We start from the raw sequence: 11348 nt of genomic DNA, 5'->3' as shown, positions 1-11348 counted from the left end.
ACAAAGTGACTTGATAGAAGGAACATAACAGAGAGGTTGTGATTCATGCTGCTGTTTTTCATCAGACACTGACCTGACACCCAAAATGTGTTCAACATGGAATACCATCCATTGGCATGTGTGGTTAGTGGATTCTCATCCTGTGGGTGTTCCCTTTTCTTCACTATGGGCTGTCTTCTCCTATCAGCAAAGTTGACCAATGATCATAAGCAGCAATAGCCAAGTGTCAGGATGTATACAGTTGCTATGATGGCCCACCCTGGCTGCTAGATGGAGAATACCTTGGACTGGATGTATGAAAAGTATGAGTGCAAAATTTGTTCCAGGAAAAGCAATGGTCCTTAGTGAACAGTACGGCTTAATGGGCATTTAAACCAAGGTGCCAGTATTCATACCAGTGTACCAGTATTCATACCAGGGTGCCAATATTCATACCAGTGTACCAGTATTCATACCAGTGTGCCAATATTCATACCACTGTACCAGTATTCATACCACTGTACCAGTATTCATACCAGGGTGCCAATATTCATACCAGTGTACCAGTATTCGAGGGGACATGAGTTCAAGGTGAGGGGCAGGAGGTTTAGGGGGGATGTGAGGAAAAACTTTTTTACCCAGAGGGTGGTGACGGTCTGGAATGCACTGCCTGGGAGGGTGGTGGAGGCGGGTTGCCTCACATCTTTTAAAAAGTACCTGGATGAGCACTTAGCATATCATAACATTCAAGACTACGGGCAAAATGCTGGTAAATGGGATTAGGTAGGTAGTTCAGGTGTTCCTCACCTGTCAGTGCAGACTCGATGGGCTGAAGGGCCTCTTCTGCACTGTGTGATTCTGTGATTCTATTCATACCAGGGTGCCAGTATTCATACCAGGGTGCCAGTATTCATACCAGTGCACCAGTATTCATACCAGGGTGCCAGTATTCATACCAGTGCACCAGTATTCATACCAGGGTGCCAGTATTCATACCAGTATTCATACCAGGGTGCCAGTATTCATACCAGTGCACCAGTATTCATACCAGGGTGCCAGTATTCATACCAGTGCACCAGTATTCATACCAGGGTGGCAGTATTCATACCAGTGCACCAGTATTCATACCAGGGTGCCAGTATTCATGCCAGTGTACTTTCAAAACAGTATGGAAGAGTTCATTGGAAGGATGCTGGATGATTAATACATTGAAATAAAGAATGGTGACTGTGCATTAACTTACCTTGATTGACCTAGTAAGATAATTAAACATCTGACATTTAAAAAAATAATTCTTGCAACATGGCATTTCCAACAATTTATTAAACAATTTATTGTTCGAGCTCCCTTGAGCAGGCAGTAGTGAGCCTCCTGCTTGAACCTCTACAGCCTGTGGTGACAATACACCCACAGTGCTGTTAGACAATGATTTCCAGGATTTTGATTCTGCAACAGTGAAGCAAGAGTGATATATTTCCAAGTCAGGCAGTGTGTGACTCAGAGGGGAACTTGAAGCTAAAACAGAAACAGAAATACCTGGAAAAACTCAGCAGGTTTGGCAGCATCAGCGGAGGAGAGCACAGTTGACGTTTCGAGTCCACATGACCCTTCAACAGAACTAAGTAAAAATAGGAAAGGGGTGAAATATAAGCCGGTTTAAGGAGGGGGGAGGGGCATTGTTGGGACAAGCAGCCAGTAATAGGTGGAGATAACCAAAAGATGTCACAGACAAAAGGACAAAGGGGTGTTGAAGGTGGTGATATTATCTAAAGGAATGTGCTAATTAAGAGTAGAAAGCAGGACAGATAAGGTACAGATAGCTCTAGTGGGGGTGGGGGAATACTAAAAGGGCTAAAAGGTAGAGATAAACAATGGGTGGAAATACATTTAAAAATAATGGAAATAGGTGGGAAAAGAAAAATCTATATAAATTATTGGAAAAAACAAAAGGGAGGGGGAAGAAACGGAAAAGGGGTGGGAATGGAGGAGAGAGTTCAAGATCTAAAATTGTTGAACTCAATATTCAGTCCGGAAGTCTGTAAAGTGCCTAGTCGGAAGATGAGGTGCTCTTCCTCCAGTTTGCGTTGAGCTTCACTGGAACAATGCAGCAAGCCAAGGACAGACATGTGGGCATGAGAGCAGGTTGGAGTGTTGAAATGGCAAGCGACAGGGAGGTCTGGGTAATGCTTGCGGACAGACCGAAGGTGTTCTGCAAAGCGGTCACCCAGTCTGCATTTGGTCTCTCCAATGTAGAGGAAACCGCATTGGGAGCAACGAATGCGGTAGACTAAGTTGAGGGAAGTGCAAGTGAAATGCTGCTTCACTTGAAAGGAGTGTTTGGGCCCTTGGACGGTGAGGAGAGAAGAAGTGAAGGGGCAGGTGTTGCATCTTCAGCGGTTGCATGGGAAGGTGCCGTGGGAGGGGGTTGAGGAGTAGGGGGTGATGGAGGAGTGGACCAGGGTGTCACGGAGGGAATGATCCCTACGGAATGCCGCCGGGGGAGTGAAGGGAAGATGTGTTTTGTGGTGGCATCATGCTGGAGTTGGCGGAAATGGCAGAGGATGATCCTTTGAATGCGGAGGCTGGTGGGGTGATAAGTGAGGACAAGGGGGACCCTATCATGTTTCTGGGAGGGAGGAGAAGGCGTGAGGGCGGATGCGCGGGAGATGGGCCGGACACGGTTGAGGGCCCTGTCAACCACCGTGGGTGGAAAACCTCGGTTAAGGAAGAAGGAGGACATGTCAGAGGAACTGTTTTTGAAAGTGGCATCATCAGAACAGATGTGCCAGAGGCGAAGGAGCTGAGAGAAGGCACTTCCCTCGACTTAGTCTACTGCATTCATTGCTCCCAATGCGGTTTCCTCTACATTGGAGAGACCAAACGCAGACTGGGTGACCGCTTTGCAGAACACCTTCGGTCTGTCTGCAAGCATTACCCAGACCTCTATGTCGCTTGCCATTTCAACACTCCACCCTGCTCTCATGCCCACATGACTGTCCTTGGTTTGCTGCATTGTTCCAGTGAAGCTCAACGCAAACTGGAGGAACAGCACCTCATCTTCCGACTAGGCACTTTACAGCCTTCCAGACTGAATATTGAGTTCAACAATTTTAGATCTTGAACTCTCTCCTCCATCCCCACCCCCTTTCCGCTTCTTCCCCCTCGCTTTTGTTTTTTCCAATAATTTATATAGATTTTTCTTTTCCCACCTATTTCCATTATTTATAAATGTATTTCTACCCATTGTTTATCTCTGCCTTTTAGCCCTTTTAGTATTCCTCCACCCCCACAGAGCTATCTGTACCTTATCTATCCCGCTTTCCACTCTTAATTAGCACATTCCTTTAGATAATATCACCACCTTCAACACCCCTTTGTCCTTTTGTCTGTGACATCTTTTGGTTATCTCCACCTATTACTGGCTGCTTGTCCCAACAACCCCCAACGCCCCCCCCCCCGCCCTTAAACCAGCTTATATTTCACCCCTTTCCTATTTTTACTTAGTTCTGTTGAAGGGTCATGAGGATTCGAAACGTCAATTGTGCTCTCCTCCGCCGATGCTGCCAGACCTGCTGAGTTTTTCCAGGCATTTCTGTTTCTGTTTTTGTTTTGGATTTCCAACATCCGCAGTTTTTTGCTTTTATCTCTTGGAACTTGAAGCTGATGGTTTTCCCATACGTTTTCTGCCCTTTTCTTTCTAGGTGGTAGTGTTCAAGGACTTGGGAGGTTAATCCCCTAGGTTGTACATGCTGCAGCCACAGTGTGCTAGTGGTGGAGGGAGTGGGCATTTAAGAACATAGATGGGCTGCTGGTCTGCTTTATCATAGAAGGCATCAAACTTCTTGAGTGTTGTTGGAGCTTCACCCATCCAGGTAAGTGGAGCATTCCATTACACTCCTTACTTGTGGTACAGAGGCATTGGATGATCAGGAGGTGAGCCACTTATAGCACAACGCCCAGCTTCTGACGTGCTCCAATAGCTACAACATTTGTGTGGCTGATCCAGTGGAGTTTCTGGCCAATGACCATGCACAGGGTACTAATGAAGGGGAATTCAGTGATGGTAATGCCATTGAATGTTAAGGAGAGAATAAAAGCAAAATACTGTGGATGCTGCCAATCTGAAATAAAAACAGAATACTGGAAAAACTCAGCAGGTTTAGCAGCATCTGTGGAGAGAGAGACGGAGTTAATGTTTCGAGTCCGTATGACTTCCACAGAGCTGTTAAGCATTCTTCAGAGAATGTTCAGGAGAGGTGATTAGACTCTCTTTTGTTGAAAGTGGTCATTGTTGGCACTTGTGAGGCATAAATGTTACTTACTAGTTAACAGTCCAAATCTGGATGTTTTCCAGCTCTTGCTGCATTCACAATATAAATTATTTCATTATCTGGGGAAATGCGAATGGAACTGTGGAAATGCAAATAGAATATCAACTCAGGGCCCCACTTCTGACCTTATGATCGAGGGAAGCTCAGTGACCAAGCAGATGAAAATTGGTGGCCATTTGGTCTTTCGAGTCTGCTCTGTGATTCAATAAGTTCACAGCTGATCTTCTACCTCAGCTCGAACTTCCTGCACTATTCCCATATCCCTTAATTCCCTTAGTAGCCAAAAATATTATTGTCTTGAATATACTCAATAACTGAAGCTTTCTGAGGTAGAATGTTCCAAAGGTTCTCAATCCTTTGAGTGAAGACATTTCTCTGCATCCTAGTCTCAAATGGCTGACCCCCAGCCAGTGTTAACATTTCTTAGAATGACCCTGTAAAGCCGCTAAAGAATTTTATTTATTTCAGTTAGATCAACTCTCATTCTCCAAATGATATAAATTCTACCTTACAATGTGTCCCTAGAGAAGCTCCATGAGAGAAGGATGCAATTGCCCAAGACTCCTAGTGCACATCGATGCAATGTTCTTTGCAAAGACCTTAAGTCTTGCTCATCTTCTGTTAGGAGAAGGGAGGAGGTGGGGGGCTCGGGGTGGAGGGGGGGTGGGGTGGGGGGGGAGTTTGGGTTTGTGGTGAAAGATGGGAGCGCCAGCCAGGAGAGACACAAGTAGTCTTGGACAATTATACCCTTCCCCCACACAGCTAGAACAGCTCTATCTCTTGCCATGAAAGTGACCACTGGCCTGACTTATTTTTGGACCAATACTTTCCAGGTGCCACAGGGGATCTGTGAAACGTTAGCCAGAGTCAGTCCCTTCTGTCTTCCAATCATTCCAAGTTTTCCCATGAAGAATTTTAGAGCACTTTGGAGAGATGCTGCGCCGTGGACAGAGCTGGCCCAGAACTGTTTCTGGCAAGACGCTCTTCAGGTGAGGGCGGGAGATGCCCCAAGTCGATAAAATGCAATGGGGTCGAAGAAAGATTCTCTGCTGCCACCTGTTGCTGCCCCACTGCCCTAACAAAGACATGTCGGTACAGTCTTTCAAAGTCCCTGAACATGTCATTGCATCCCTAATACGTGTCCAACTTTTCTGCAACTCCATGTTTGAACCTCACTCAACAAATATTTGTGCTTGCCACTGCACAGGAGTGGCCTCAGTCAAAGAAACAAATGCCATCTTCTGTGCCTGTAATAGGGGTGCACTATCCCTCTTGGGGCAGGGTGGGGGTTGGTTGGTGGTGGTGGTTGGTTAGCTCAGTTAGCTAGATGGCTAGACTGTGATGCAGAATGATGCCAATGGCATGGGTTCAATCAGTGTACCAGCAGTGGTAGCTCATGGAACCCTGCCTCCTTGTCTTGCCCCAGGCTTGTGGAGTAGTGCTCCTCAAGCTATATATAACAATTGCCTTTCTCTACTGGAGAGAGATGCCTTTGTGGATCATGGCTCATTACCATTACTATTCCTCTTCACTTCTCTTCAGCCTTTGACACACCATCCTCCTTCAATACCCCTCTTTCATTGTACAGCTGAGTAGAGCTATACTCACCTGGTTGCACTCTTATCTATCCAGTCATAGCCAGAACATCATCTTCAATGGCTTCTCTTTCTGTTCCCATGTCAATATATCTGTTGTTCCCCAAGAAGCTCTCATTGGCTCTGTCCTATTTCTCTTCCACATGAGAATGGCATCATCTGAAGACATGACATTAGATTCCACATATATACTAGTGACACACAGATTTACCTGACTATCACCTGTCTCAACCCCTCCTCTGCCTCTGTGTTGTCACAGAGGTGTCATACCTTGGAGGTGTCATAATTTCCTCCAATTAGACATTGCGAAGATTGAAGCCACTGCCTTCGGCACTGACCACAAATTCCATTCCCTCACCATCTATTCCATACCCCTCCTTGGTTACTGCTCAGCCTAAAGCAAAATGTTTCCTTCAGTATCCTATTTGACCCTGAGTTGTGCTTCCAATCCCATTGTTTCTCTATCACAAGCAAACTGCCCACTTCCACTTCTATAATGTCATCTGTCTCTGCCTCTTCCTATCTGCTATTGAAGTCCTCATGCATGCTTTTGTCACCCCCTGACTAGACTATTGCAATGCTCTCCTTGACTGACCTCCCATATTCCAGCCTCCATAAAATTGAGCTCTGCTGCTCGTATTCTAACCTGTACCAAGGCACACTCACCAATTACCCCTGTGCTCACTGTACTACATGACTCCTGATCTACCAATGACTCAATTTAAAAATTCTCCACTTCTTGTTCAAATACCTGCATGACTTCTCTAGTTCTGTAACAGCCCAACACACATCTGGGAACTGCACTCCTCAAATCTGGACTCTTGTGCATCCAGCACACCCTTTGCCCCACAATTGGCAGACAGGTCTTCAGTTGACTTTGGCCCTAAGCTCTGGAATCTCTTCCCTTAACCTTTCCGTCTCTGCACTTCCCTCTCCTCCGTTAAAACACTCTTTATTACCAGCCTCCTTGGCCAAACTTCGGTCACCTGTCCTGATGTCATCTTCATTAGTTTGGTGCCAATCTTTGACGCATTACACCCCTGTGAAGTGCCTTCTGGGCATTTTCTTATGCTATGCTTCTATTTAAATGAAAGCTGATTATTGTTGTTGAAGATGAGATAATGTAAAAGTAATGAGGTAACTAAGATGTAATGCTATGATGTGTAGATGAATGAAACAAGGTGCAGTTCGATGAAGTATAATTAATGAGAAAACATACGACTGATGAGATAATGTTCAGTTTGATGAAATGATACCTACTTAACTTAATTATAAGTTAATGGTGTCAAATGCTGTTGAATAAGGCAACATTTAGTTCATAAGCAAATGTGAATTTTAATGAGACAACGTGCAACATAATGAAGCAATGCAATTAATAAGATAATAAATGGCTCAATCAAATAACGTATAATTTGAGATAATGTACAATTAATTAAATAACAAGTTAATGTTGTAAGGATAACTGATAACATACATTCTCAAGGGTTAATGAGAAAATGTACAGTTAGTGAGATTATGAACAGTTATGAATGGTTAATGAAATATCATAGTGTTAAAGAAATATTGCCAAATGACATAATATGCAGATGAAGTGTCAAGAAAACGTTGATCTACAGCTTAATGAGATAAAGTACGCTTTAATAAGATAACAGTGGAGCACCACTCCAGTACAGCACTGAAATATCACCCAAAATTACTTTCTCAAGTCTCTAGATTGGGGTTTAAATCATTCTGCCATCCTTCATCCTGTAGTATGTGTTCAAATAGTTCTTCTGAGATAAACTTAGCTTCCAAGTTACTAAATTGGTGGGACAGCAAGGCTTGCAATTAAGGATTAAAATTCAAAAGGGACAATTGATTCAGTGTGCTATAGACAATAAAAGATAGTTCAACATTCTAGTGATTTTTTGCACCTATTTCTACTGTGACAATTCTATTTGAATTCAGCAGGGATGTTTGTGAAGGTAGGGTGGATTCTGCAGTTGAGTGGGATGGGATAGTTCCAATCCTAACTCAGATTATGGGATGTGAAAGACAGTAGACTGCAGAGCATTCTGCCAGGTTAATTGACAGAATGCAAGGAATTAGGCTGTTTAAATGCGGTAAGACATAGGAAAGCATAGGGTATCTATTGTTACATGAAGACAAGCGGTTTTTATTGAAATAAGTGCAGCTCTGTATATCTACTTACTGTGAAATAATGAGGCTCAACGATTTATATCAACTCATGTAGCCAAGCATTTGCTCACATTCACACATGCAAACTACACAAAAATCCAGTTCGCATTACAAGAGCATGGTATTGTTAGATCCCTTGATTGTGCTATTGTAGATGGATTGGTGGGAAGGCTAATGTAGTACCTATATTCATAAAGGGCAACAAGTAAGAACCGGGGAACCATAGGCCCATTAGCTTAACCTCAGTTATTGGGAAATTGTTCGAAGGGATTATCCGAGATGCCCAGTATGACCACCTGGTCAGACTAGGTGTTATCAAAGACTCAGAACATGGCTTCTGGAAAAGAAAGTCATGACTCACCAACCCAGTTGAATTTTCTGAGGGAGTAACTAAGTTGCTGGATAAAGACAGCTCGGCAATATTGTACATTTGGTCTTTGCCCTTCAGGAAGTGTCGGTGAGATGCCTTCTTGAACGGCTGCAGTCCATGTAGTGTAGGTAACTCCTGAACACAGGTTGATCCTGAACACAATAAGATATTTATGGCTGTCCTAAATTTGTAACCATTGGATTATCTCACACTGTAAAATGCTCATTAGAGTGTACCTCACACTGTAAAGGGTTTGAATGGACATATCTTGTATTGTAAATGGCTAACATGAGTGATTATCACTGTCTTAAGTGTTTGATTGGATCCACCTCACTGTAAATGGCTGGATTGAAACTATTTTCTTCATTTTCTTCACTATGTCATTGGTGGCGGTGTTTTCAGTTGCCTAGTCCTTAACTCTGGAATTTCCTTTCTATATCTCTCTGTTTCTTACCTCTGTCTCTTCCTTTAAGATGTTCCTTAAAACCTACCTCTTTGACAAAGCTTTTTGTCACCTGTCCTAATAACTGCTTTTGTGGTTTGTGCCAAATTTTGATTAATAATGCATTTGAGAAACACCTTGGGACATTAAAGGTGCTATATAAATACATGCTGTTGCTGTTAATTGTGCTATGTAAATGCAAGTTGCTCTTGTTGTTATTGCACATTGTAGCTGCTTGGATTGGGTTCATCTCAAAATAAATGATGGGATTGGATCTATCCCACACTAAATGTTTCTATTCAATCTATCTCACACAAAATGAATTGATTGGATCAATCTCATGGTGTAAATAGCTGAGTTGAATCTCACTCTATAAATGGCTGGTTCTATTTTGCAATGGCTTATGGACAAATTCAAGATAATTTGTGCAAAGTGTAGATGCGTTGGAATACTCATTTGAACTACTCAGATGATGACTTCTGTGTCTGTATTTGGGTTGCTTATAGATCCCTGTGTAAGGAAAATGTTTACTCGCTATCTTGGTTAAGTGTTTCCTGAACCTTGTACCCGCAAAAGCATAAAAGAAGGGGTTGAGACAGCAGTGGCAGTAAGCGAGGCTCCGGGAAATGTAAAACGCGTAGGTCAGATGGTTTCTCATCTCACAGGTTAAGAACCCTGGGACTTGGAGTTCGACCAAAGAGAACAAGAAGATGACTACATTGTAAGGTGCCCAACACACAAAGAACACCACCACAATACAAAAGATAACTTTCACTGTTTTGTATTTCTTCCTCGCTTTACACCTAATGACAGTGTTGAGAATTCTACAGTAACAGAACACAATAACAGCAAAGGGGATTAAGAAGAATAAGAGATTTTGCTGATAATACCCTAACAGTGACCATATATGCGCACTCTCGAGTGGGTACCTACTTACACAGGAGATGCTTTCTTCCCAGGTAACTTCAATATCAGAGAAGATTATCTCAGGGATTGTAACTGAAATGCTAACTCCCCAAACAACTAAGCTAGCTGCTACAGCATAAGAGATCTTTCTGATTCTGAAAGACACAGGATGGACTACTGTGAAGTATCGGTCGACAGTCATCAATGTTAACAGCATGATCCCACTGTAGTAGGCGATGAAAAAAATTGCACTCATTATTTTGCACATGGCCTTGCCAAAGATCCATCCAGATATATGATCCACAGCCCAGAATGGGAGAGAGAAGGCAAAAAGCAAATCAGAGGCGACGAGATTCAGGATAAAGATGTCTGTTACACAGCTCAGCTTCTCATATCTCACCAGGACCCACAGAACCAGAGCATTCCCAACCAGGCTAAGAATGAAGGATAGGCTGTACCAGACTGGCGTAAACTTGGCTCCAAATAAGTTGGACTCATGATTCTCACACAAGTAAACAAGCTCATAATCAGTTTCATTATAATCATAGTAGTCAATAAACAACTCAGGTTCTGCAGTCGACATAGTTGGACTCTTTAAACACAGCCTTGTGTGACCATTCCTGGATGAGAACAGAAAATAAATCTCTTAACAGCTTCTTCACGATACATTTTTATAATGGTTATTAAAATCGAATATAGCTTCTAAACATGGCACAAACCTTCTTAAGTACCTTCCCTTATAAAATCTATGGCAAACATTGTTAAGTATCTTCCCTTCTAAAGAAGTCACCGAAACTTTTGGAAATCATTGGTTAATATCTTGCATTCTGATGATGATGTACAAACCTTGTCAAGTAAGGTTAATCAGCAAGTGATTAGGAAGGCAAATGCAATGTCATTTATTGCAAGAGGAATGGAATATAAAAGTAGGGAAGTTTTACTGCAGCTGTACAGGGCCTTGGTGAAACCACATCTGGGGCAGGATTTTCCAGTTGGCGTGCGGGGGTGGGCCCGACTCGCTGATGCGATGACGTTGGGCATGCGTCCCGACGTCATTGCGCTGTCTCGCGATGTTGGTGGGCAGGCAAAAAGGCCAAACGGCCTTCACGTTTTTTTAGGAAACCTTATCCACGAGCGGGATGAGGGTTTCCTCCAGCTTTTATTAATAAAATGAAAAACTTGTCCTAACTATAAAAACATGTCCCATCTCATGTGACACAGTCGCATGAGGGGACATGTTTAAATACATTTTTAATCCATGTATTTAATGATTTTAACAGCAATTCAATCTCCCTGAGGCAGCTCCGTGCGTCAGGGAGATTGCTGTGCTCTTTTGCATGCATGTGCGAAAGAGCGCTGGCCCCGACTCTCCCTCCTCCCCCCCGCCCGCACAGGTAGCGCTGAGCTTAATTGGCCCACCCACGTAAAATGGCAGTGCGGAGCTGATCGTCGCCCACAATCGGCTCCGTGACCACCCCCGCCCGCTCCCACCAAGCCCGCCCTCCGCCTGAAAAATTCAGGCCCTGGAATATTGTGCACTGTTTTGG

The 11348-nt window shown here is 43.5% G+C and overlaps 1 protein-coding gene across 1 annotated transcript; it reads right to left on the bottom strand.

The window, feature by feature from the left end:
• Nucleotides 1-7215: 7215 nt before the first annotated feature.
• Nucleotides 7216-10421, bottom strand: LOC144679147 (chemokine XC receptor 1-like). Its single transcript, XM_078539508.1, has one exon. The coding sequence runs from the start codon at nucleotides 10382-10384 to the stop codon at nucleotides 9266-9268; it is 1119 nt and encodes a 372-aa protein (XP_078395634.1). The 5' UTR covers nucleotides 10385-10421; the 3' UTR covers nucleotides 7216-9265.
• Between the last annotated feature and the right edge of the window lie 927 nt (nucleotides 10422-11348).

Source organism: Cetorhinus maximus, chromosome 3, assembly GCF_964194155.1.
Source record: "Cetorhinus maximus chromosome 3, sCetMax3.hap1.1, whole genome shotgun sequence".
NCBI lineage: Eukaryota > Metazoa > Chordata > Chondrichthyes > Lamniformes > Cetorhinidae > Cetorhinus > Cetorhinus maximus.
Note: the sequence above shows the minus strand (reverse complement) of the source record. Positions and strands in the feature narration are given on the sequence as shown.